Here is a 26,713-nt window from a genome sequence, read left to right as displayed (position 1 = left end):
TGAGGCAGGAGAAACTCAAGTTCAAAGCCAGCCTTAGCAATTTAGCAGGGCCCTAAGCAACACAGTGAGACTCTGTCTCTAATAAAATATGAAAAAAGGGCTGGGGATGTGGCTCAGTGGTTACATGCCCTGAGTTCAATCCTTGGTATCAAATGATAATAATGTATATTAATTGTACAAAATAATGGGTTTCTTTGTGGTATTTTCATACATGCATATAATGTATTTTGATCTTATTTACCCTCACTGTTACCTCTCTTACCACTTCCTCCTGATCCTTGGTTCCTCTCCCCTTCCCTAACAGTACCCTTTCTACTTTCATGCTGCCTAGCCCGCCCCCCTCCAGATTCCACACTAGAGAAAACATGTGATACTTGTCTTTCTGGGTCTGGCTTATTTTATTTAACATGATGAGCTCCAATTCCATCCACTTTCTTGCAAATCACATGATTTCATTCTTCTTCAGGGATGAATAATACTCCATTGTGTTTATGTGTATATACATGAACTGATAAAAACGTGATACATAGATGTATATACACACCCTGACACGCACATATGAACAGTTCATTTGTTGATGGGAATCTAGGTTGATTCCACAACTTGCCTATTGTATATAGTGCTGCAATAAAGATGCACATGCAGTTCTCTCTATTGTATATGGTAGTTCCATTTTTGTTTGAGGAAATTCCATACTAAAATTCCATAGTGGCTATATTAGTTTACCCTCCCACCAACAGTGTATTCCTTTTCCCCTGCAACCCTGAGAGCTATTTTATTTTTTTAAAAAAATTTTTTTTATGTGGTGCTGAGGATCGAACCCAGGGCCTCACTCATGCTAGGCGAGTGCTCTACTGCTGAGCCACAACCCCAGCGCCCCCCCAAGAAGCTTTTTAATTTGATAAAATCCCATTTGTCCATTCTTGCTATTACTTCCTGAGCTACTGGAGTCTTGTTGAGGACACTGTTGTCTATACCAGTATCTTGAAGTATTTCCCCTGTTTTCCTCTAATAATTTCAAAATTTCAGGTATTATATTAAGGTCTTTGATCCATCTTGAATTAGTTTTTGTGAGAGATGGGGATCTAGTGTCAATCTTTTACATGCAGATACCCAGTTTTCCCAGCACCATTTATTGAAGAAGCTGTCTTTTCTCCAGCATGTTTTTGGCTCCTTTCTCAATAGTCAGATGACTGCAGATAGGTGGATTTATTCCTGGATCCTCTATTCTATTCCATGATTCTATGTACCTATTTTTATGACAATATCATACAATACATGGCATATTTTGAAATCAGGTATTATGATTCCTCCATCATTGTTCTTTTTACTCAGGATTGCTTTTGACTATTCAGGTGTTTTGTGCTTCCATATGAACTTGATTAGTTTTTCTAGTTATGTGAATAATGCCATTAGTATTTTTTAATTTTTTTTTACATGTTGATGGACCTTTATTTTATTCATTTATTATATGCGGTGCTAAGAATTGAACCCAGGGACTCACACATGCTAGGCAAGTGTTCTACCACTGAGCCACAACTTCCAGGCCAGTCATTAGTATTTTGATGGGGATTGTATTGAATCTGCAGATAGCTTTCAGCAATATGGTCATTTGAACAGTATTAATTCTCCCAACCCATGAATATGGGACATCTTTCCAACTTCCATTATTTTCTTCAATATTTTTTCAGTGTTTTATAATTTTCATTGTAGAGGTCTTTCAACTCCTTAATTAGGTTTATTCCTACTGTTTTTGGTTTTGTTTTGTTTTTGAGATAATTGTGAATATGACCATTTTCCTTATTTCATTATTGGTGGATATAGGAAAAGCTGCCAATTTTTGTATGGTGATTTTGTATCCTGCTACTTTGCTCAATTTATCAGTTCTAAGATAATTATGGTGGACTCTCCAGAATTTTCTAGGTATAGAATCATATCATCTACAAACAAAGCTAATTTAACTTTTTCTTTTTCTATTTGTATCCATTTTCTTTCTTTCTCTTGCCTGACTGCTCTGCTAAAGTCTTCAATGCTAAATAAGAGTGTTAAGAGTGTACATCCTTGTCTCATTCTTGATTTTAAAAAAGATTCTTTGTTTTTCTCCATTTAGTATGATGTTGACTATGGATTTTTCACATATAGCCTCTATATCCTGAGATATGATCCTGTATATATAATTCATTAAAGGTTTTTATCCTGAAGGGATGCTGAATTTTATCAAAGGCTTTTCTGCATCTATTGAGATGATTATATAATTTTTATATTTGATTCTATTTATGTAGTGAATTACATTTATTAATTTGCAAATGTTGAATCAGTCTTGCATCCCAGAATGAGACCAACTTGACCTCAGTGTATGATATTTTTAATGTGATATTGAATTCAATTTGCAAGTATTTTATTGAGGATTCTGCATCTATGTTCATCAAGAATATTGGTCTACAATCATCTTTTTTGTTCTTCTTTTTTTTTTTTTTTTTGATATGTCTTTTTCAGGCTTTGGTAGTATAGTAATTTTGGCTTTGTAAAAAGAGTTTGGGAGAGTTCCTGTGTATGCCTTTGTCTGTTTATAGAGTAATTTGAGAAACATTGGTATTCACTCTTCAAAAGTCTGGTACAATTCAGCAGCGAACCCATCTGGTCCAGGACTTTACTTTGCTTAAGACTTTATTATTGCTTAGGTCTGATGCTTGTTATTGGTCTATTTACATTTTCTTATATCATCTTGATTCAATTTTTGGCAGGTCATATATGTTCAGAAAATTTATTGGCATGTAGTACTTAAAAAATATGTCCTAATGATCCTCTGGATTTCACTGGTATTTGTGAAATACTTTTTCATCTCTAGTTTTATTTATTTGGTTCTTCAATTTTGGTTAGTATGGTTAGGGATTTGTCAATTTTATGCTTTCAGAGAATCAACTCTTTGTTCATTGTATTGTTTTGCTTTTTTAGTCTCTATTTATTTCTCTCTGACATTTATTATTTCTTTTTTTCTACTGACTTTGAGGATTGGTTTGTTCCTGTTTTTCTTTTCTTTTTCTTTTTTTTGAGGGGGGCCCAACGGGGATTGAACCCAGAGGCACTTAACCAATAAACTACTGTACTTTTTCTATGTTTAAATATATAAATACTTATTCTTGTGTTACAGTTGCCACAGTATTCAGTATAGTAATATGCTGTATAGGTTTGTGGTTTAGGAATAATAGGCTATACCATATCGCCTAGGCTATTCCATCTAGGGTTTTTAAAGTGTGTTCTGTGCTATTTGCACACTGATAAAATTGCCTGACAACCTGTCAGTACACAGTACACATGACTTTAAAAATGAAATATATTATTGTACAAGAGACGGTATAAATAACATACACATATTATGTACTTTAAATACACACAACTTGTTGTATGTATGTCAATTTATGAAAAGAAAGTTGTTTTTTAAAAGGATATGCCTGCCTATCGGGCACAGTGGTGCATGCCTGTAATCCCAGCTACTTAGAAGGCAATAGGGAGAATCATAAGTTCAAGGCCAGCCTTGGCAACTTAGTGAGACCTTTCTCAAAATAAAAAATACAATGGACTGAGAGTGTAGCTCAGTAGTAGAGCACCCTTGGGTTCAATCCTCAATATAAAAAAAATAAGTAAATTTGACGAAATATTAACATTCATTACATTTTGATAGTGAGTATATGAGTGTTAATACATTTCTCCATATTTTCTATATACTTGTAATATATCAAAATTTAAGTTAGAAAAACTATTCAAAGTCCTTAATTTTAACAGTAAATGACAGAGATAGGGCTGGAGTCTAGATCTAATCTTTAGTCTCTCAGTTTAATATTCTTTATATTCTATCAAGAAAAAAAAAGTATAATTTACATACATGGATAAGGTTTGGAGAGAGATGCTTACCCTTAAATTTATCCATTGAACCCATGTTTCGAAGAATCCTTCTAGGACTGCTTGCTGCAAAATAAGCTGCCTTTTCATATTCACCAAGTGACATTAGTTCATTGAACCTAGAGCCATTGCATTGTATAATGGTACACAAAAAAGTAAGAACGCTGATTAGAAATATCTAATACGAAGTAAGTATAGTGGCATAATATAGAAGAACAAAAAACAATTCTAACGAACTATGACTAGATTTGTTTACTTAGAGGCTGTTCATTCAATTTTTTCTCTAATATTCTTGGGGGTGTTTTGTTTTATCTCATTATAAAACAAAGCTGACTTTGAACTTGATCCTGTACATATTCCAATAGTACTTAGTCGAATGCCCCTGAGTTTAATCCCTGGGAGGGAGGGAGGGGAGGGAGGGAAGGGAGGGAAGGAAGAAGGAAGGAAGGAAGGAAGGAAAGAAGGAAGGAAGGAAAAAGAAAAGAAAAGAAATTCTCAAAAGAACATTTAAGACCAGTAAATTGATGGCTAGGGAATGCAAGAAAAATGTAAATAAAATTTATATCAACACTACAATCCTCTTATCTTCTCTGAAATGTCTGCTATAAGCTGTGGGGTTTTTTTCCATAAAAAATGAAATTCTACTTTATGTTCTAAATTTTCAACTAAAATAGAATTTTAAAGATATAAAAACCAAAGACTACAGCTTATCAAAATACTAAATAAATGATAAACATGGTCACTTAAATGTAGAAAATCAAAGTTTTAAAAATATTTGCCTTTCAATGTAGTACAGTATAATTTCAGCATTTTTTGCCTTGCTTGGATCATCTTCAAGCAGTTCTTCAACAAAGCCTTGGTCAACTATAAATGCTAAAAGGACCAACATAAGATATTTAAGGTTATTTACCAATAAAAAATAATAAACATACTTTTTTTTTTTTTTGGTGGTGCTGGGGATTGAACCCAGGACCTTGTGTGTGCAAGGCAAGCACTCTACCAACTGAGTTACACCCCAGCCCATAAACATACATTTAATACTGCTTTGGTTTCCAACAGTACCAACCTCTTCCTAAACTGAGTGGCATCCCTGTCCCTTTGCTCCTTATTTTCAGTTCATTTTAAGGATTCCCTCTTTGGCTCACAAAGTCTATTCTTAACTAATATCTGACAACTGCTGAGGGAAGAAACCCATAGGATATCAGAGAACTAGTAGAGGTAAGTATATTTAAAAAAAAATTTTTTTTAGTTATAAATGAACAAATGCCTTTATTTTACTTTATGTGGTACTGAGGATCCAACCCATTGCCTCACACATGCTAGGCGAGCGTTCTACCTCTGAGCCACAACCGCAGGCCGAGGTAAGTGTATTTTTGTTTTCTTTAAACTCAGTTCATTCTTAGTTTTCTAGGGGAAAAATATTTCCTACTACTTGTGCTAATTTAAAAATGTAGTAAGCTACCATGAAAATCTTTGGTTTTCTGAATTTCTTCCACGAAGTCTTCAAATGTTTTGCTCTTATCAGATTTTACCCATGAAGAAAGTGCATATAAAATAATCTGCAGTCTTTGATGACTATAAAGATAAAAACATCAACAAAATACTAAGCCTAAAATTGAAAGGTAGAATATTAAAATAAACAAATAAAACCTTTAAACTTTAAAAACATACAATCAACTTTCATACCGAAACTGTAATTTTTCATTCAGATTTTCAGCTATATCTCGCCGTTTTAATAACACAATCATTTCCTCATCAAAATCAGCCATCCTTTGAATTGGTACATATTTTACCAACATAGCTTGCTTCATTTCTCTGTATTTATCTTCAAGGTGTTTCCTGAATTTCCTGAGAGCATTTAGATTGACAGAATCTTGGAGAGTCATGCCTATGAGAAGAGGAAATAAATCAACAGGCCAAGCAATTTTTGGGACTCTTGTGCTCAGACAGTGTCTCAGCAAAATAGAGCAGAGATTCCAATGCTAAGAAATAATTCAGAAGTAGTAGCATGTACTTACAGCTCCTGACATAAGCAAAATTAGCATAAAATTGCAAAAGGCTAGCAGTTTTAAACATCACCAATGAAGACCCAGTTAAGATTGCTTGTTCTAGTTGGACACAGTGGTACATGCCTGTAATCCCAGTGGCTCAGGAAGCTGAGACAGAAAGATCGCAAGTTCAAAGTCAGCCTCTGCAATGGCAAGGCACTAAGCAACTCAGTGAGACCCTGTCTCTAAAATAAAACACAAAATAGGGCTGGGGATGTAGCCAAGTGGTTGAGTGCCCCTGGGTTCAATCCCCAGTACCAAAAAATAAAAAGAAAAAAAAATTGCTTGTTTGAGAACACACAAACCTTAACATCTGCAAATTTTTAATATATATATACATATATATATATGTATATATATACATTATATATATATATATATATATATATATATATATATTTATAGATGGACACAATACCTTTAATTTTTTTTTTAATGTGGTTCCGGGGATCAAACCCAGTGCCTCACACATGCAAGGCAAGCGCTCTACCACTGAGCCACAACTCTAGCTCTTGAAATTTTTTTAATTACCTCATCAGTACTGCCTGAAAACTCCTAAATATCACCAAAAGCCTCTGCCTAATAACTAAGGATTGAATCAACAAATTTCCGTTTCCCATTATTTACAAAAATTAACCCCAATATAATCACCTTATTTTTTCCAACACAAAACTTATAAATGCCTGCCAAAACTCTAGTTATCTCTTCCTCTCTTGCTGTCCCCTGAATTAATTATTCCTAACTCAAACACTTCAAATGTCTTCCTTTCTCATCTGGGCTAATTGCTAACTTTATGAAATACCTCAAAATTCCACTCCTCCAGAACCACTCTGGATTAACCCTACTGGATTTTAATCACTCCCTTGTCCTGTATCTTCTCACCAATTTATTTGTCAGTTATTCTGTACTTATTCATATATATCTTTTTTTAAAACAATTGTTTTAAATATTTATTTTTTAAGTTTTAGGTGGACACATATCTTTTATTTTACATTTATATGGTGCTGAGGATCGAACCCAGGGCCTCGTGCATGCTAGGCGAGCACTCCACCGCTGAGCCACGACCCCAGCCCCTATTCATATATCTTATTTGAAGTTTGCTAGTCACAATTTTATATTTATATTTGAAAATGAATTTAGACAAAAAAATAGAATGTGAATCTTTATTTCCACAAAATGCAAGATGATCATTCAAAGTTAGTAAAAATCCTTTAGTATAGAGTAGCTTATTACTTCAAGGAAGAGCCTCTTCCATTTAGACCAAATCTGGCATCCTACAATTTCCACTTATTGATTCTACCAAGTAAATATCTTTTAAGTTTTGAATATCATTACCTATTTTCAAAGTCTTTATTTTCTCCAGGATAAATACTTAACAACTACTTTATATATTCACCATACAAACCTCTACAAATCCTACTGAATTCCAAGATACACTCCAATTTCTTAAAATATGTATTATACTAAGATGTTGAAACAGTGAATGAAGACATAAACACAAATAATAATAAGATGCATGAGAACAATATCCTACATTTTTTCCATACATTATAACAGCGGTTCTGAAATTTTATAATACATCATAATAACCAGAACTGGATAAAACATTGACTGCCAGACTCAATCACTGGGTTTCTAACTTAGTAAGTCTGCAGTGAGACCCAATAATTTGGATTTCTAACCAATTTCCAGGTGATGCTGATATTGATACAAGAACCATACTTTGAGTCACTGCTTTATACTTCATATAACCCTGACAGATTGGAATGCTTAAAATGTTTTAGGGTTGTTTAAAGTTTTCTATTTTCCATGTATCCGTCTAGAACACTGACTAAAGTTGTTTTGTAACATACAACTGATAGATATAAACATGTCAGCATGCTTATATAAATTTGTATAATAGGTAGTAACTGGAAATAGTTGGGCTTTCTCTCGAATATTTTTTAAATACTTTTTTAGTTATAGTTGGACACACACACAGTATCTTTATTTTATTTATTTATTTTTATGTGGTGTTGAGGATTGAACCCAGTGCCTCGCATATGCTAGGCAAGTGGTCTTCTGCTGAGCCACAACCCCAGCCCCCTCTCTCGAATATCTTAAACAAAATACAGTACCTGGAATAGGTTTTGAAGGATCTTTGGAGAGAGTACAGTATTTTGCTTCTTTTGTGTCATACTCTGCCCTAAGCTGTTTCATTTGATCTATTTGCAATTGAATCTTCAAGGAATTATTTTCAATAATCCTCATTCTAAAAAACAGAAATTCTTATGTTTCTTTCAATTAATTTAATTCTTGAATCATAATATTTAAGATAAGCAGGTTAAATCATTATTTTATTTTGGCTAATTATCATTTTGAACCATTATGAATTAGGTAGAAGTTCAGAAAAACATGTCCTGAAAAAGTTAAGTAATCTCACAAATAAGGAACAATTTTCTTTGAGAGCTTCAGTAAAAATATAATCTAATATTGGCTATGATTATTAACCTATCAGAAACTCATAAGTATTAAACATATTCTAGTCACAAAACACCATCTATTCCTTTTAGTAAAAAAAAAAATGACATTTGCAATTTAAATATCATTTTGGTAAATAATTGTTTTGGTTTCCTGTGGCTATTGTAAAAATTATAGAAACTTGGTGACTTAACAGAAATTTATTCTCTAGCAATTGTGGAGGGCTAAAGTCCCAAATCAGTATCACTATACATAAAATCAAAGTGTTTTGAGGGCCATGCTTCCTATAGAAGCTCTAAGAGTCAATCCATTCCTTGCCTTTTCCAACCTCTGGTTGCTTCAAGAATTCCATAGCTGCAAAGCTTCAATCTCTGCCTTCATGATCACATTGCTCTCTCCTATTCCTCCCCCTTATAAGAATACTTCTTAATATCTAGGGCTTATCTGGATAATCTCCCTACGTCAAAACCTTAATTTATTCACATCTGCAAAACCTGTTTCCAAACAAAGATAAACATTTGCAGGCTCCAGCAATTAGGACCTGATGTTTATGAGGGCCATTATTCAATCTACTGCAGAGATTTTGATACTAAAGCTAGAGGAAAGATAACACTTCCCTGAGGTAAAATTGAGCACATTCAGAAATACAGATCCTAAAAACTACAAAGTAGTGCTCAGCATAGCGGTTCACACTTGTAATCCCAGCAGGTTGAGGATTAAGTCTCCCATCTTGGGAGGCTGAGGCAGGAGGATTAAAGTCAGCCTAAGCAATTTAGCAAGACCCTATCTCAAAATAAAAAAAGCTGGGCGTGTGGCTCTGTGGTTAAGTGCCCCTAGTACTGGGGGGGGGGGGGAAAGAAATGAAATTTACCCTACTTCTTAGTTTAAGAAATAACCAAACTTAGTTTTAAAAGTACCTTAAGTCCGCACTATACAACTGAGCTACATCTCTAGCCTGTTTTGGTTTTGCTTTACTTTTTTTTTTCCTTTTAATATTTTTTAGTTGTAGATAGATACAATACTTTTATTTTATTTATTTATTTATTAATTTTTATGTGGTGCTGAGGATTGAACCCAGTGCTTTACACACTCTAGGTAAGCACTCTATCACTGTGCTATAACCCCAGCCCTGCTTTACTTTTTGAGACAAGGTCTTGCTACAGAGCCCAGGCTCACCTAGAACCTGAGATCTTCCTGCTTCAGCCTAATTTCAAAAATTCTATTAAGGATTATTTGAGGTTTATTTCCTAGCTTTGGTGGTCCAGGGGGAAAAATAACAGACTAAAATAAGTTAGATACCCTTGCAGAAAAATTAAGCAAGAGGGGCATGGCAAGATCTAGGGACCACTGTAATGGGGTTCTGTAGTAGGAGAGAAAGATTGGTCTCAATTCCTAATACATTTGGCAAGTGGGAATACATAGTCAAGAAGCTGTGGTGGGGGAGTATCAGTGGAAAAAAAAATAAGAGGAAACATCAGAAGGGAAGACTCTGGGTAAGTAGACCTAACAGAATTGCTGAAGGCAGGCCAGCAAGGCTCCACTATCTCTGATATGATCAGACATAAGGAATTTAGTCAGACAATGAGGATGATCAGGTATTTAGGGCTGGAAATTCTGCCTAAACCAATCTGATAGGATTCTTGCTAAAATTATACAGTCATAGGTGGATATGAAAGTCCAGAAGTCAAGTCTATATGAAAAAGAGTTCAGGGAAGCCAGATAAAGAATCTTTGTCAATATTTAAAAAAAAAAAAGTTATTTTTTTCTTTTTCTTGTTTTGCAAATTAAAACCCAGTTTTTTAGTAGATAACTGCTGTCCACTTCTGATTATTATACCGAATTCTTGGTAATGACAGATGACTCAAAGTAAAAGCCAAGTATTTATAATAAAGGGATTATAGAAATAAAATTTATTTAGCTTTATTCCAAATAAACTTCTGCTTGTGAAAGAAAGCTATATTAAAAATAAACAGGACTTCAAAAGAATTTAAAGCAGGAACTCAGATACTAGCATACAAACGTTCATAGTGGAATAGCCAAAGGTGAAAACAACCCAAGAATCCATCAACAGATGGATGGATACACAAAATTTAACACAACATTTAACGTACATATGATAAAATATTATTTGATCATAAAATAATGACATTCCAATTCATGATACCACATGGATGAGAAGGCTTCTAAGCGTTGCTCCTTTCTTTTTCTTTTTTTTTTTTTCTTCTAAAATGTTTTGGATGTTGATGGACCTTTATTTAATTTATTTATTTATTTTTATGTGGTGCTGAGAATCGAACCCAGAGCCTCACACATGCTAGGCAAGCACCCTGCCACTGAGCCACAACCCCAGCCCAAGTGTTGCTCCTTTCTATGCTACTTTTATGGTCTATTTTTTACAACTTCACGATGATAGATGTAGCTGAGGATTTCTTAGCATTTATCACACTTGGCTTTCTTGAATCTGTGAATTGGTATATTTCACCAATTCTAGAAAACTCTCAGTCATTATCTCTTCAAATATTACTTCTGTCCCATATTCTTTTCTTTTAGAGCTGTGATTAGACAAGCTAATATGACCAATCTGCCACATCTTTTATAATAGTTCTATTGATATGTAGTTCAGATTCTTTTAAAATTCACCCTTAAGAGTATAATTCAGTGAATTTTAATACAACCATCACCACTAAATAGTTCTAGAATGTATCATCATCCAAAAAATAATCCCTATACCCATCAGAAGTCTGCTGAGCAGAAAGTAATTTTCCATTCAGTCCCCAGGCATGGAGCAGTTCACCTGTGGTTTGCTCTACCAGAGTGGAGTCCTTTATCATTCTAGCTTTATGGGGAGGGCTTCCCAGTGGGCTACACCCCTTGGGCAGAGCCTAGACTTTGTCTTTTATCCCAAGTTGCATACTAAAAACTGAAATTTATGGTCACAAGTTTTAATAAATATTCTCATGGACAAACAATTTTTAGTGCTCTGCTTATTTTTTATCTTCTGTTAGATTTTGCCCTCATAATCTCTTATTTTCTCATCAGCTTTCTAATGCTTCTGGAAAGACTTTTGTTTATTTTATAAGCTGGGTACAGTGGTACAAGTCTGTAAACCCAGCAATTCAGGAGGCTGAGGCAGGACGATCATAAATTTGAAGGGAGGCCATAAGCAACTTAGCAAGACCCTGTCTCAAATCAAAAAATTACAAGGATGGGGATATAGCTCAGTAGCAAAGCCCCCTTGGATTTAATCCTCAGTATTAAAAATAAATTATAAAGCCAGGTGTGGTGGCACACACCTGTAATTCAAGCTACTTAGGCAGCTTAAGCAGAAAGATTGCAAATTGAAGGCCAGTCTGGGCAACTTAGTGAGAGCCTATCTCAAAATAAAAACAAAAAGAGCTGGGAATGTAGCGAGCGCTCAGTAGTAGAATGCTTGCCTTGCATGCATGAGGCCCTGGGTTCGATCCCCAGTACTGGAAATCTTTTAAAAAGAAAAGAGAGATCCCTAATAGCAAGGTCTATACCAACATCTAGCCATTCATATTACCAGAAAGGTCAAACTTTGCATAATTTTTAAGTTGATTTGAAATCATCTATAAAAATATTTATCAATTATTTGTCAAATTTAATACTGAAAACATGACTACTCAACAAGAGTATTTTCTCCACTCTAGTAGGTTACTTACTTTTGTACATTACAAGATTAAGCTCTAATTCAGAAATAATCATGAAATTGTACTATCAAATCACTGCTGGTGGGACTGCAAATTGGTGCAGCCAATATGGAAAGTAGTATGGAGATTTCTTGGAAAATTGGGAATGGAGCCACCATTTGACCCTGCTATCCCTCTCCTTGGTCTATACCCAAAGGACTTAAAAACAGCATACTACACAGCCACATCAAATATATAGCAGCACAATTCACAATAGATAAACTGTGGAACCAACTTAGATACCCTTGAATAGATGAATGGATTAAAAAAATGTGGCATATATACACAATGGAATATCACTCAGCAATAAAAGAGAATAAAATCATGGCATTTGCAGGTAAATGGATGGAGTTAGAGAAGATAATGCAAAGTGAAGTTAGCCAATCCCAAAAAAACAAATGCCAAATGTTTTCTCTGATATAAGGAGGCTGATCATAGTGGGGTAGGGAGAGGGATCATGGGAGAAATAAAACAACTCCAGATAGGGCAGAGAGGTGGGAGGGAAAGGGATGGGGCATGGGGTTAGAAATGATGGTGGAATTGTGATGGACATTGTTATTCAAAGTACAGGTATGAAGACATGAATTGGTGGGAATATACTTTGTATACAACCAGAGATATGAAAAATTGTGCTCTATATGTGTAATAAGAATTGTAGTGCATTCTGCTGTCACATACAAATAAAAAATTAATTAAATAAAAAATAAAAAGCTATTCCATGAATAAATAAATTAATTAAAATTTTTTTTCATGCAAGAAATTACTTAGAGAATCATTTTTTGCATCCCCAATTTTATGAAAACACAGTGTACCTCTGGTTTTCACAAAGTTCTCAAACAAAATTAATACTCCTACTTGAAACATGTAAAAAATATAATTAATAGGAGAGGAAAGCATAAAAACCCAGCTTTTAAAATTAAAATGAAATTTAAAAGACTAATAACCTTTGGTTAAAGTTATATTGGCTGGTTATTATAGTATAGAAACAATTATCACCTTTTGGGCTAGCTACTAATATACTTACTTTGCTTCAAGCTGGATAGCTCTTCTCTGATGATATACCAAAACTGTGGGCTCTGCTGCCCAAACTTTAAGTTTTCCATGAAGAAAAAATGTAGTTCTTCGGTCTTTCTTTAGTGTCTCAATAAAGGCATCATATTCTTTTTTGATTGAAGTAAGAATGGATTTGTATGCAGTGACATAGTCTATTACCTGAAATATGATATTTCTGCCCATGATACTGAAATTTTTTCTAGAAGACTACAAGTCAAAAGCCTTACAAATAGCATTAAGATTATTTCTTAAATGAAACATGATTAACAATTACAAATCTAAAAACTTTACAGAAAGCTCATACATGACTGGGCACTAAAGACAATATTTATTGAACATATACTCCTTATGGATCATTACAGTGGAGACTGATCTTAAGTACCAGAGAGAGGAGAAAAAAGACTATTTCTGTTTTACCTGTTATAAACGCATACCATATATTATGTCAGTTGAATCTAATACCAGGTTAAATTTTTCCAATTCTCAATCCTTTAATCACATATCTTCTCTTAGTTCCTTCATTTAAGACCTTAAAATCCTGAATTCCCTTTACCTACTGGCTAATCAATACTCTGAATTGATGTTGAGAGCCGCAGGCAAAGAGGCCCCAGCAAACTTCCAGCTGATTGGCTCCTCTGTGGTGATGCTCATTGGGCTCTTTCCCCGCCCTTTCAGACCACGGAGCTGCTCATTGGGGGACTCTTTTGGCTCCGCCCATGCGACCCAGCCAATCTGCCTCAAGAGTGGTTGAGGTGCTCACCAGAAGAGCCGGTGGGCTCTCGGGGAATTCCTGGAGCATGGTTTGCATTCAAAAAATAAAGTTCCTTCCTGTTTGACAAGTGGCTTGTGAATTGTGCCCAGCCAGACTGCGGCAAATTCCTAATGCATGTCTATTCTCAAGGTGTCAAATGCAACTTTAAAAAACCCTCATCACTACATAGTCATGGTTTCCAGTGGTGTTTAAGTAAAGACTATCTCAGGAAAGATAACTGAAGAAAATAACAAATAACTTAAGAAAGGATAACCGAAGAAACAGTGGGCACCTGCTGAGAACGGAAGGGTGTGAGATGAGAAGGACCAACCTTCCATGTACTAGGTTTTTTCCTTTACCAATTTTCTTTTTTCTTAATCTTGTACATTACCCATGCAAAAATAATCAAAAATACTTTTAAATAAGCTAGGAAAAAAACAGAAAAATTATAAATAATTATGGTTTCCAAATTTTGCTCATGAGGATTTGAGAGGGTACTGATGTGTACAGGGAATAGAAATGATTTGCTCAAAACTTTCTCTGAAGCCTGCAATTATGCTTTCTATCCCTGCTACATTCTAGACTCTAGTATCCCCCAGTAGTTTTCTTTAGCTAGTCAATCTAGAAAAAGTTATCCAGGAAGACTTTCAGTTGATCAAGAAATAAAATAAAGAGATAATAAATCAGTGGCAAGAAGGAGGAGAAATCACTTGAGTAGGAGATAGGTACTTGTCTCTTTTGGACATGACCAAATTGTTTACCTTAATTAGAATAGGGGTCAATAATAGAATAGAGGAACAATCTATGAGAACCCAAATTAAGTACCCTGCTGCTCCTATCATCCTCTACTTCATGAAGCCCTGTGATGTGCTCCAACAATGCAGCACAACTCATATACATTAATGAGTAGATAACAGAACTATAGTGATACCAAGATCAGATTTTCTGTCAGTTTGCTAGAAGAAACAGGTTTCAGAAGAACCACCCATGATATCTATGAGAATGCACAGAAAATGCTTTAAAGTAGAAGATGCAAACTGGCATGCCACTAATAGAAAACAGGTGGAAATTTTGCCTGATCCACAAAACAGCTTTAAGTTAAAAAAATTTCACCCCCAATAATATTTTCAGCTCCTCTTGAAAACTCTGAAAAGTCTACCAGCATGGAACCCACATTCCTTAATGGCAATAATAGCTGGACCTTTAGACTGAGTTGATTCTTCATTTTACAACAGTAAAAATTCTCTCAGAACTAGTCACTTAACTCTTTATATGATCATTCTGGCCTCTGCAGGAATTAAACTTTTGAGACTTTGTTATTAAGATTTCCATTAAACCCAAGAAAATCACAACTATACTTACTTGCTACAGGGATCGGAGGGAGAAAAAGAATGGCATTCATTCTGTCTCTGTTCCTACACATGGATCTGAACTATTTGTTCAACACACTATCAGGAACACAAAAGTCTAGTCATTTTCTAGAGTCCAGTACCTCCATAAGACACCCATTTCTATAGAAATTCCCTCTTCTAGTTTGTGTCTTGTTTCTTAGGCCTCTGACTCATTCTACATCTAACCCCAATTCTTAATATATGCATCTCAGGGGCTGGGTTGTGGCTCAGTGGCAGAGCACTTGCCTAGCATGTTTGAGGCACTGGGTTCAATTCTCAGCACCACATATAAATAAATAAAATAAAGTCCATTGAAAACTAAGAATATGAAAAAAAATATATATATATATATATATACATATATATCAGGTCCTCTCTGCTTTGATTCAGGTTTGATTCTCTACGTCAAATCATTTTAAATATAATTTGGTATTTGTTCTCCAATTCCAAGAACCTGAGATGCAAGTTGATATTTTTTATCTTCTGTCCATCAGATCCTTCCAAGAGAGAAAGAACTGGGGGAGGCAACCAAATCATCCAAATCAATCAAATCAAGTCATCTATCATCAAATGTGCTGGAATAATGTGAAAATCAAAGAGAAGCTAGGAAAAAAGTTTCTCTATTCTCCTAAAAGGATCAAATGATTTCCATTTCAGAATTGCCTCTCAGTCTTGAAAAACAGATTCTTTACAAAATAAATAAATGTACAAATTTTAATTATAATGTGCAATCTAGATGGAAATCTTGAAAAACAGAAAGAAAGGGGGCGTCAACTACAGATATAGATAATGTTTTTTAATTAATCACATCTGCTTTTCTAAGAATTAAATTTACCATTAGGCATGATTGTGCACACCTGTAACTCCAGCAACTCTGGAGGCTGAGGCAGGAGGATCACAAGTTCAAGGCCAGCCTCAGCAATTTAAGGAGGCCCTAAGCAACTTAGGAGACCCTGTCTCAAAATAAAAAATAAAAAGGGCTGGGGATGTAATTGAGTAGTGAAGACCTCCTGGGTTCAATCTCCAGTATAAAAAAAAAAAGGAGGATGATGATGATGATGATGATAATAATAATAATAATAATAACATTTATCAACACCAATTCCAAAATTATTTCATTTTAACTATACTAATTTAGAACAGACTGCTCTTCAGATGACAAAAATTCTGACAAAGTGTTATCATTTGGTCATGCAAAGATAAGTAGGTCACACAACTTTTCTTTGCTGATTTCACACAAATAGAGTCTTAGCGTAACTTATATTTATGAAACCTAGTCAAGATAATACCTTTATTTAAAACATTGACCCAGTATATTTCTTAATCACCAACTAAAAGACCAACATACAATGAACACATTAGATACAACATACAGACAACACATACAATGAAGATAATCTTAAGCAGTTCTAAGGGAGAGATGTTCTGTATGATTTAAAGGGAAGGGGAAAAAACCTCTCTATACTCTCATACATATGTATCAAGTTTCTTAATTCCACTGTTAGGTATATATCACTACTTAGGGCTCACTTTTCTGTAAAGTGAGGCACTAGGTTTTTGTTTAGAGGAGAAATAATTGACTCATAGTGTACTAACATTTAAAAATTAAGCAAAACACAGGGTTCCTATTTTGCCTGTAGCTATTTTACCCAGAAACCAAGAAACTTAAGGTAAGCACTTCCTTTAGGCAAAGATGAAAGGATGCTGATTTCTGTCAGGGTACCTTCCAAGGGAGAGTTAAAAAAAAAATAGCTAGGCAAAAAATTAGGATACATGTACAAATTGTAAATGTTTATAAGGAAAAACAATTATTTCTAAAATCTCAAGGAACTAAATCAAATGTTATATAAAGTCATAACATTTTTTAATCTAATCTCTATTATTTCCAGTGTTAGGTCCAGTCAAATCTCTTGCTCATGCTTATAAGACCACTAACTACAAGCGGTATCATGTTTTTATATCAAGTATTTTATTTGTTTATTTGTTTGCCTATTTATTTAGAGTCTGGGTGCTATGTTACCAAGGAGGGCCTCAAATTCCTGCCTCAAGGGATTCTCCAGCCTCAGCTCCCTAAGTATCTGGGCTATAGGTATATGCCACCATGCCAAGCTCAAAAGGTCTCAATTAATATGCTAAATCAAATTTGAACCAACATTTAATGATATCACAAACAAACCCAAAACAGTAAGGAACTAGCAAGCTCTTGATTAAAACCCAATTCCTAACAAGTTAGATGCCACCTTCAGATAGAGAGATCAAAATGATTATGAGAAGAGAAAACACAACCTGTTAAGTTAAAATAACTAAAACATTCATTAATAAGTAATGTAAATCCAGCATTGCATTTTCCTCATTCATCCCTTTCTGACAAACCAGTTGAACTTCTAAAAACCAACAAAAAGAATGAGGTCAAACAAGCAGTGGTATTTTTAAGGCAATTATCAAGGTAGGACATTTCTACTCTCATGAAAACTTCATTGCCTTAAGAGCATTAAGATACCTTATTAAAAACATTTTGGTATATGATGTAATATTCATCAGCAGGTCCTTCCTCATTACAGCCCACTCTTTCAATTTCTGTAATTATGTATCTTTGCGTACGTTCCAAAAATTCCTTGTCACATCTACTAATGATAGGAGGAAGAACTGCATGTTTATGTATTTCTTGGATGGACATAAGTCACAATCTGCACACTTAGTCACCAAAGAAAAGTGAAATCTTGAACTGCTTTTGTAACAAAGCCAAAACTTTGATAATCCTGAAAGAAAAAAGACCATCAATTAATCTAAAGGCTTAAAAATTATAAATTGAATATTAATCTAAAACATCAGAAAAATTCCCATTGATCTGTTTTTAAGAAAAATATTTCAATCTATAAATTAAAAGGTCTATGCTACAGAGTAGGGTGTAATTCAGTAGTAGAGTGCTTGCTAGCATGTGCGAGGCCCTGGATTTAAGCACCAGCACAAAAGAAAAAAGAAAAAAAAAGATCTATGCTATTCTAGGCCATGTAGATATCTCTGGGATAGAAATACCAATTACTAGTTAATTAGGAGCTCTTCCTTTATTAACCAAGCACAACTCCTCATATGTATCATATAATAAATGGTTTAACGCAACACTTTCTTTTTCTTTATTTTTTTTTTCAGTGCTGGGTTTCAAACTCAGAGCCTTGCACAGGCTAGACAAGTGTTCTACCACTGAGCTATACTCCAGCTCTCAATTTATTTTTAGATCACACTTTAATAATTATAAGGATACTTCAGGCAGCTAGAAAACTCAAATGAAGGTTTAATATTTTATTTGTTTCATATGGAAAAACGAGTTAGTAAGTCTCTTGATGACACAAATAAGGTCAGATAGGGCTGGGGTTGTAGCTTAGTGGTAGAGCGCTTGCCTTGCATATGTGAGGCTCTGGGTTCGATCCTCAGCACAACATAAAATAAATAAAAATAAATAAAGATATTGTGTCCATCTACAACTAAAAAATTTTAAAAAGGTCAGATACTCCCCTGCCCAAGTGCCTACCTGGCCCAGTCACAGCATACAGTACCTATGAAAAATTAATTTTTATAATAGATTTTATAATGATTCGCATCCTTGATACAAAGGTGCTAACTGAAAAGTAAGAGGCAGGTCTTCTGTTAAAATCCATCCATCAAGGCTGGGGATAGGGCTCAGCAGCAGAACCTTTGTCTCACATGTGGGTTTGATCTTCAGCACTGGAAAAAAAAAATCTATCTATCAATAATGTCAAAGATAACAGTACTTTGGGGAGTACAGTTTTCAAACAGCTTTTTACAATGCTTTTGGCAAAGAATCATTATTCAACTGAAATTGGATACAGAAGGTGATTCCTAAAATTCACTCACATTAACCCATTGAGTAGGCTGGGGTTGTAGCTCAGTGGTAAAATTCATGAATTTGTGTTTAGCATGTGCAGGGCCCTGGGTTCAACCCCCAGCACCAAAGCAAACAAAAAAACCATACTGTCATTGTATTAAACGTCAGACAGAACAATTGGTTGGCTTTGTCTGGCAAAGAAAAACATTTTAACTTTTCTCCCAATTACAGGAATATATATCCATGGAATAAAATCTGAAAATATAAACCAAAGAAAACTATTGAAGAAAACAAAAATCATCCAGAATCCTATTACCCAAAGATAATCATTATATTTCCTACCAATCTTTATAAGCATTGGGTTCAAATTCTATATTCAGTTGTGTATTCTAATTTTTTCACTTATTTTTTTAATTCTTTTACTTGTAGATGGACACAACACCTTTATTTTATTTTTTTATATGTGGTGCTGAGGCTTGAACCCAACGTCTCACTCATGCTTGGCAAACGCTCTACCACTGAGCCTCAACCACAGCCCTTTTCACTTAATATTAAAAGCACTTTCTATTTTGTTGTTTTCAACACATAAGTTCTAAAGATTGCAAAGTATTTCATAGTATGATATTTTATAATTTGTTTAACCATCCCCCTAATTTTGGATAATTTCACTATTATAAATAATGCTGTAATGAATAAATGTCTAAACCAATTGTATGATGTTTTGGCAATCAAATTGACATCTGGTTATCTGAAATAACATATCTATTATTTTCTATACAACTATAGAAACTATATAACTATAAAACCTATATAACTATAGGTCATAAAAAAAAGAAGAGACAACCAAAATAATTTTGAAGTTTAAGAGACCAAATTAATCTTATACTGATGAACTAGATAACAAAAAGTCAATTTAAACTACAACAACGTAATAACCCATAAATGGATAAACAGTTTTCTTAAATGAAAAAAAATCAGTGAATTTTTATTCATTCCTTGAGCCAGTATTTATTGTCTACTAAGCACCAAATAATATTTCACAGCTAGAAATTCAGCAATAAATAAGATAACACCACTGGTTCCTTGGAGCTTAAGATGTAGTAGGGGAGACACACTAAAAACCATGTTTTTTTTTTGTTGTTGTTTGTTTGATTTTTTGTGTGTGTGGGGGGGTGCTGGGGATTGAACCCAGGGCCTTGTGCATGCAAGGCAAGCACTCTACCAACTGAGCTATATCCCCAGCCCCAACAATGTAATTTTAAATAGTAAAAGATAAAAATCAAAGGAGGAAGGAATGGATTTAATCACCAGGGAACAGATGGTCAAATCAGAATACCAGTGGCTTCCTATAACCCTTAGGATAAAATTCAAATTCCTTTACTTGACCTATTAATGCCCTTTAGGAACCAATGACTCTTTTTCTCTCTGATAAAATCTACCCTTTTCATGTTCTTGTCCTTCTCCCCATACCATTCTATCCTCACCCCTATGAATTTGCCCTTTTACCTTAGGATCTTGTATATTTCTCCCTTCCTGCAACTCTCATCTCACACTCATGTTCCCCTTTCCCCCAAAAAATTCACACACACACACACACACACACACACACTGCATCACTTGTTCTCCAGATCTCAGCCTACATGGTTTCAGGAAAGCTGCCCCGAATTCCCTCAATGGTCAGCGCCATTGCCATTGTTCTCCTATAGTACTATGCACGTCCCTTGTCACAGAATTATTACACTGTTTTGTACAGTTTCTGTTTATATTCTCTGCCTCTCCCGTTAGGATGTAAATTTGACAAGATCTGGAACCAAAATGTTCTCATCCCCATTACCCCTCCTCCACCCATGTGCACTCCAGTACATAGTAGTCCCTGGCAGAGTGGGTATTCAACAAATATTTGCTGAATCAGCAAACAAAATCTTGTCCCAGAAGACAACTGACTTATGGTGGCCTCAAACCAGGAAACAGTTAAATTATTTATTCCTTAGCATATTCAAAATGTCACTGAATTACATATATCAACTAAGATTGCCATTCACTTGTTTTTAAAAACAAGTCACCTGGATTCCCAATCAAGTCTGTTGGGTCTAGTAAATGAGCCACTGCTACAGAGCAGAGAAGGCAGTGTGAAGCAATGAGCAGAGTACACTGGACTACAGATGCCCACAGAGCATTTCACTAACCTGTGAGAGAGGAGAGAACATTAAGTAGAGAACATCCAGTGGAACAATATAGGGTAATGCTTAAGTTGTGCTATACTTACTTCTTCAATAAATACTGAGGGCATCTGTCACTATTCTAGGCACTGGAGATACCAAACTGACTAAAACAAAATCCTTAACCTCTCAAAAAGTACATTCAAGTAGAGACAGACAACATATAAGTGAAAATATATGACAGATGCGGCAAATTGTATGAAGAAAAATAAGACATTATGGGAATAAGAAGCTGGGAGGGTGCTATTTTATGTAAGACAGGGTCAAGAAAGAGGAAAACCTTCACTGACTAGGTGACATTTCAGAAAACGTGTCATGCAGATTCCTAGAAGTGGTTGAGGTACAGAATAGTAAATCCAAAGGTCTCAAGGTGGGACAGTATATTTAAGGAACAAGAGGCCTGTGGGACTTGAAGAGAGAAAGGGAGAGAAGAGTTAAGGTCTGAGGTAGCTGTCACATCTTGCAGGATACAGGGCCACGAAGACAGGACTACTACCAGTTGATTTGGTGCCCCTTTCTCTGGGCAGTTTTGGCAAGAGGAGTACTGAGCTGGACTGTGGCCTTCACTTGTTCCTGTGCTGGAGCAATAGTCTCACTTATAGGAATTTAGACTTTGCTCTGGGTGAGATAGAAAACAAAAGAATAGCAGCTGATTTACATTTTAAATTAAAAATGACAGCTGACTTTCATTTAAATTGCTGGGGCTGCTCTGTGAAGAATAGATAATTGGGATAAAAGAGTCAAAGCTAGAAGTATTTTTAGAAGTGTTCTGTACATATACTGAAAACAAAGCCAAGATTTCCTTACAGATTAAATGTGGGGTATAAAAGAGCAGTCAGGGATGACCATACAATTTCTGGCCTTAGCAAATGGGAAAATGAGAACTGCCATATATAGAGATGGGAAGTGCAATTTCCTGAGATCAGGAGTCTGTGACTTGTCTTTTACAGAGGCTGAATACATATCTAGATATGTGAATCAGAAGCTCTGGGAAATGGTCTGAGTGACAATTTATGAGTCTTCTGCATATAAATGGTATTAAAAAGTTATTAGAATGAGATAACTTAGGAAATATAAATAAAGGAGAGATTTATAGACTGGGGTGCTCTAAGTCTAGAGGTCTCATGGTTAAAAGAGGTCTCATGGGTGAAAAATAAGACCCCGGAAAAGAGCTTTTAGTACAGTAAAAGTGTTAAGAGATACCCTGAAGTCAGGTGAAGAAAATGTTTTAAAGATAGAGGAAGTGATCAACTGTGTCAAATGTTGCTTACATCAAAGAAGATGAAATGACTAGCTTAGCAACATGGAATACACAAGTGCCTATTACAAGAGCTACTCCACCAGAATGGTGGGGCAAAAGCCTGACAGAAGCAACAATGAAGAGAAAAACTGAAGATAATGAGTATAAACAAGTCTTTGAAAGTTCTGTTGTAAAAGTGGAGACTAGTTGCTGGCTCACATGATCCTGCTGTCCAATGGTGACCTCTGCTGGCTCACATGATCCTGCTGTCCAATGGTGAGCCCTGCTGGCTCACCTGATCCTTACCTACCAATTAGAATGCACCCCAAGCCAGCTGCCAAAAAACCCTTTAAACTGTTTCAACTGTCAAACCACCCCCAGCTCTATAAATATGCAGAGCTGCCTCAATAAACAGGCATTTTTTTCTCCGAAGGCAAGACTTTATTGTTCTTTCAGGTATTGTGGCTATTCACAAATATATATATATATATATATATATATATATATATATATATATATATATATATATATATATATGAAAGAGAGAATGAATATGAATATTTATTAGAAAAGATTCTGTGGTTTGTAGAGAAAAAGCCTAACTTGCTATACACACTCCAAAATTTTCCTATCAGGACCTTCGCCAATGCTCGCCACGTCCAAACTTGTAAATTCTACAACTAACCATTTGAACGTTTCTTTCGCATAAGACTCCATTCTTACATTTGTAAAACTCCAGAAACTTTCGACATATTAAATCCTTTCACACCGAGGAGTGACATAACCGGCCCAGAGCCTTCCTCCAGCGAGGAGGCTTGGGGGTAGAAAGTAGGCTACAGAACGGCTGATGCCCCATTTTTGAAAATTTCATCTGCGCTCCGATTTGCCCCTTTCCCTTTCCCTGGAGGTCTGAAAGGCGACGCCTAATTCTCCCTCCCTCCCTCTGCGACTCAGTAAGAGCAAGAAGGATGCTTTCATGCTCACACCCCTTTCCCGCCTCTTAAGCCTTGCCTTCTAGTTACTTTCGGCACAGTCCCACCCTCCCAGAAACCATTACTCCTCCTCACCTCCTCTTGGATCCTTACCTGAATCCCTTTCTCCTAACCCGACTCCAGTGAGTGCTTAGTGACTGTAACTAGGGAGCCTGGGGTGTGGAACTGCATCTTGGGACAAGTAGTTCTGACCAGAGGAAAGCAGTAGAAAACTACAATTCCCAGAATACACTTCCATTACTTCCCTTTTCTCCAATCTTATTAGCCACTTTGAAAGACCCTCTTAGCCACATCGACGGCCTGCGAAAAGTCTTCTTAAAACATCTTTTTTAAGTTATTAAAATCTAGCATTTTAATTACATTCTGAAAGCTAACGTGAGAAATAAGCTCAGATTTAGAGAAAGGAGGAAAGAAGTCTCGCGACCCATTCTGGCACTGGGTTAGACAGCTGCTGTGACAGCGGCCAGGCATCTGCCTTGGTCGCCTAAGGGGTGGGACCTTCGGCCAGGAAACCTCGGGGACAGCGCCGCGCTCTTCCTTTCCGATCCGCCATCTGCGGTGAGTGTGTGCTCTGCTTCGGCCTCCAGTCGGCGGCTTATGAAACGCGTAAACCGGTATCCCCAGGTCTAACCCTGGTCTCCCTTTTTCTCGGCTTCAGGTGGGACCGCCGCCGAGATGCAGATTTTCGTAAAAACCCTTACGGGGAAGACTATTACACTCGAGGTACGGGCCAGGTGGTGTGAGGAAACCGAGGCCTGAATAAGGTGGTGAGGTGTAATTGGGGGCCCCGCGCCGCTTTCCAACCCTTAGGACATACCTCCTAATTTGAGTTCTGAAACCTCTCCCTGAATTGAGGGTGGTTTGCGGAGCAAGGCCGCGCCTTTCACCTCTCGCGTGGCTCTGGCCAGCTTGAGGTGAGGAAGGAGACGCTTGTCGCTAGGCGGGCGCGTTGTGGCCCAGCATCCGCCGGCCACCCTGTGCTAGGGAGCTCATCTGTAGCGTCCATTGGAGAGTGCCCACCGGGTCAGCTTTATTGAGTTCTGTTCTGTGGAAACTGTCGATTGAATTAAGTCAATGTTCTTTCTAGTGTAACCAATATACTTGGATTTTAAAATTCATAGGTTGAACCCTCGGACACTATAGAAAATGTAAAAGCCAAGATCCAGGATAAGGAAGGCAAGTAATATTTTTGAAGTTCACGAAAATTAACTTGTACAGACACGGCCTACCTGTTAAGCATTTAATGTATCTGCTCTTGGGGGGAAGAGGTCTGATTGACAAAGTACTAATGGAATCAAATAACAAATATTAATGAGAATGGACTCAGGCTACTTAGATTGGAAGCTCTGTAGAACATTTTGCATGTGTGAATTTCAATGAGGTTGGTTTCTTGAGATGGGTCTCACTAAGTTGCTCATGTCCTTGCTAAGTTCCTCAGGCTGGCCTTGAACATGTGATCCTCCTGCTTCAGTCTTCTGAGCCACTGGGATTACAGGCATGGGCCACCTGTGCCCAGCATTAATTGTGTTCTGATATATAAAATGATTCTTGTATTGACAGGTTAAATTTGCGAACATGTAAACCTTCAGAATTGTGTGTAGCTCTGTAAGGACTTAGTGACAGAAATAAATAGCAAATATTTGAGTCTGGATTATTTTGCAAATCTGGAGCATGTATACCTTTTTTCTGCTAACTAAACTGAGGGTTTTTGTTTTCTGCATTAGGAATTCCTCCTGATCAGCAAAGACTTATCTTTGCTGGTAAGCAACTAGAAGATGGACGTACTTTGTCTGACTACAACATTCAGAAGGTTTGTTTCGGGAAAAGAGGGGCTCCTTAAAAATAAGTCTTACATTAGAAATTTGGGCACATACAAATAAAGAAAATGGCAGTAGATTCTCAGGTGATTCCTACACTAACATTTGAGAAGCGCTATTACCATTTCTCACATTAATTAGCAGGTGCCTGATATTGTCCTTAATGTAGCATAAAAATGTTTCATCCTGTGTTTACAGGAATCCACCCTTCATCTTGTGCTGAGGCTTCGTGGTGGTGCTAAGAAAAGAAAGAAGAAGTCTTACACCACTCCCAAGAAGAATAAGCATAAGAGAAAGAAGGTTAAGTTGGCTGTCCTGAAATATTATAAGGTGAGCCAGTTTTATGTGGAGTAGAATATCAGAAAACTTGTTTATTTGTAAACTGTCTTCACAGTAACTTGTTGGCATTTTTCTTATGAAATAATTGGAATTAAATATACTTATATCTAAATGAGCCTACATTTGGTTTAAACAAGGTATTCTGAAAATGAAAAGCTCAATTTCTGAAGTCTTCTGCTTGGTAGTTGATTGTGCTTATATAGTGGAGTTCTGCCCTAGTTGCTTATTCCATGGGGTTCTGAATTTGAGGTAAGATCTGGATTCAGAACTTAACTTCATCTACCAGTAAGCAAAGCTGTATTTTAATGTACAAATGTCCTATGACTTTTATTATAGTAGTATTGGTAATAATTGGAGTACTTAAGCTTGTAAGCACAAAAGCCATCAGTATTGTGGAGTTAAAAAGTTAAATACTTTTTAAAATTTTTTTTAGTTGTAGATGGACACAATACCTTTATTTTTTTATGTGGTGCTGAGGATCAAACCCAGCGCCTCATATGTGCGAGGTTAGTGCTCTGCCACTGAGCCACAATCCCAGCCCAGAAAGGTTAAATTCTTTGAGTCATTGAAATCAAATACCAAAATGTTTTCTAAGATTATCTTACAGCAAGTTTGTGTTTTTCAGGTGGATGAAAATGGCAAAATTAGCCGCCTTCGTCGTGAGTGTCCTTCAGATGAATGTGGTGCAGGAGTTTTTATGGCCAGCCACTTTGACAGACACTATTGTGGCAAGTGTTGTCTGACTTACTGCTTCAACAAACCAGAAGACAAGTAATGTATTTGAGATAATAAAAGACATGAACTAATATTTAATTGTTGAATTTCTTTGCGGATTTAAAGAATACTTTTTGAGCATCAAATTGATGGTCCCATCATTCTTTGATATGCCTCTTCATGTGAATTATTTGACCTAGTGGTTCTGGGTCAACTACTTGGTATTTTTACTACA

General features: G+C 35.9%; 2 protein-coding genes and 1 non-coding gene across 12 annotated transcripts in view; 1 reads left to right on the top strand and 2 right to left on the bottom strand.

Annotated features, from left to right (window-relative positions):
• The window catches only part of Clhc1 (clathrin heavy chain linker domain containing 1), a 39,776-nt gene extending 15,997 nt beyond the window's left edge, over positions 1 to 23,779 (bottom strand). For 5 of the 10 annotated variants that reach the window (XM_058573073.1, XM_046423913.2, XM_058573081.1 and 2 more), the window contains exons 1-9: positions 23,702 to 23,779; positions 18,843 to 19,036; positions 17,814 to 18,072; positions 13,143 to 13,330; positions 8,066 to 8,199; positions 5,587 to 5,788; positions 5,363 to 5,475; positions 4,680 to 4,773; positions 3,913 to 4,019 (exon numbers count right to left, since the gene is read on the bottom strand). In XM_058573073.1, the coding sequence (XP_058429056.1) occupies positions 3,913 to 4,019; positions 4,680 to 4,773; positions 5,363 to 5,475; positions 5,587 to 5,788; positions 8,066 to 8,199; positions 13,143 to 13,330; positions 17,814 to 17,990 (1,015 nt within the window). In that variant the 5' untranslated portion in view covers positions 17,991 to 18,072; positions 18,843 to 19,036; positions 23,702 to 23,779. Of the gene's footprint in view, positions 1 to 3,912; positions 4,020 to 4,679; positions 4,774 to 5,362; positions 5,476 to 5,586; positions 5,789 to 8,065; positions 8,200 to 13,142; positions 13,379 to 17,813; positions 18,073 to 18,842; positions 19,964 to 23,701 lie in introns of those variants that run through there. The other 5 variants (XM_046423936.2, XM_058573062.1, XM_058573089.1 and 2 more) reach the window with 5 other exon arrangements.
• Positions 20,325 to 20,397, bottom strand: Trnaa-ugc (transfer RNA alanine (anticodon UGC)). Its single transcript has one exon. It is a non-coding gene; the product is annotated as a tRNA-Ala (tRNA).
• Positions 23,780 to 24,100: 321 nt separating the features above from the next.
• On the top strand, positions 24,101 to 26,572 carry Rps27a (ribosomal protein S27a). The gene is made up of 6 exons (XM_046423890.2): positions 24,101 to 24,166; positions 24,267 to 24,331; positions 24,730 to 24,784; positions 25,333 to 25,418; positions 25,624 to 25,755; positions 26,390 to 26,572. Exons 2-6 carry the CDS (start codon positions 24,284 to 24,286, stop codon positions 26,537 to 26,539), a joined length of 471 nt encoding a protein of 156 aa, XP_046279846.1. The 5' UTR covers positions 24,101 to 24,166; positions 24,267 to 24,283; the 3' UTR covers positions 26,540 to 26,572.
• The last annotated feature ends 141 nt before the right edge of the window (positions 26,573 to 26,713 follow it).

This window comes from Marmota monax, unplaced genomic scaffold (assembly GCF_021218885.2).
Source record: "Marmota monax isolate L192 unplaced genomic scaffold, Marmota_monax_Labrador192_F-V1.1 WCK01_AAM20220418_F8-fsc00015, whole genome shotgun sequence".
In the NCBI taxonomy this organism is placed as follows: Eukaryota; Metazoa; Chordata; class Mammalia; order Rodentia; family Sciuridae; genus Marmota; species Marmota monax.
Note: the sequence above shows the minus strand (reverse complement) of the source record. Positions and strands in the feature narration are given on the sequence as shown.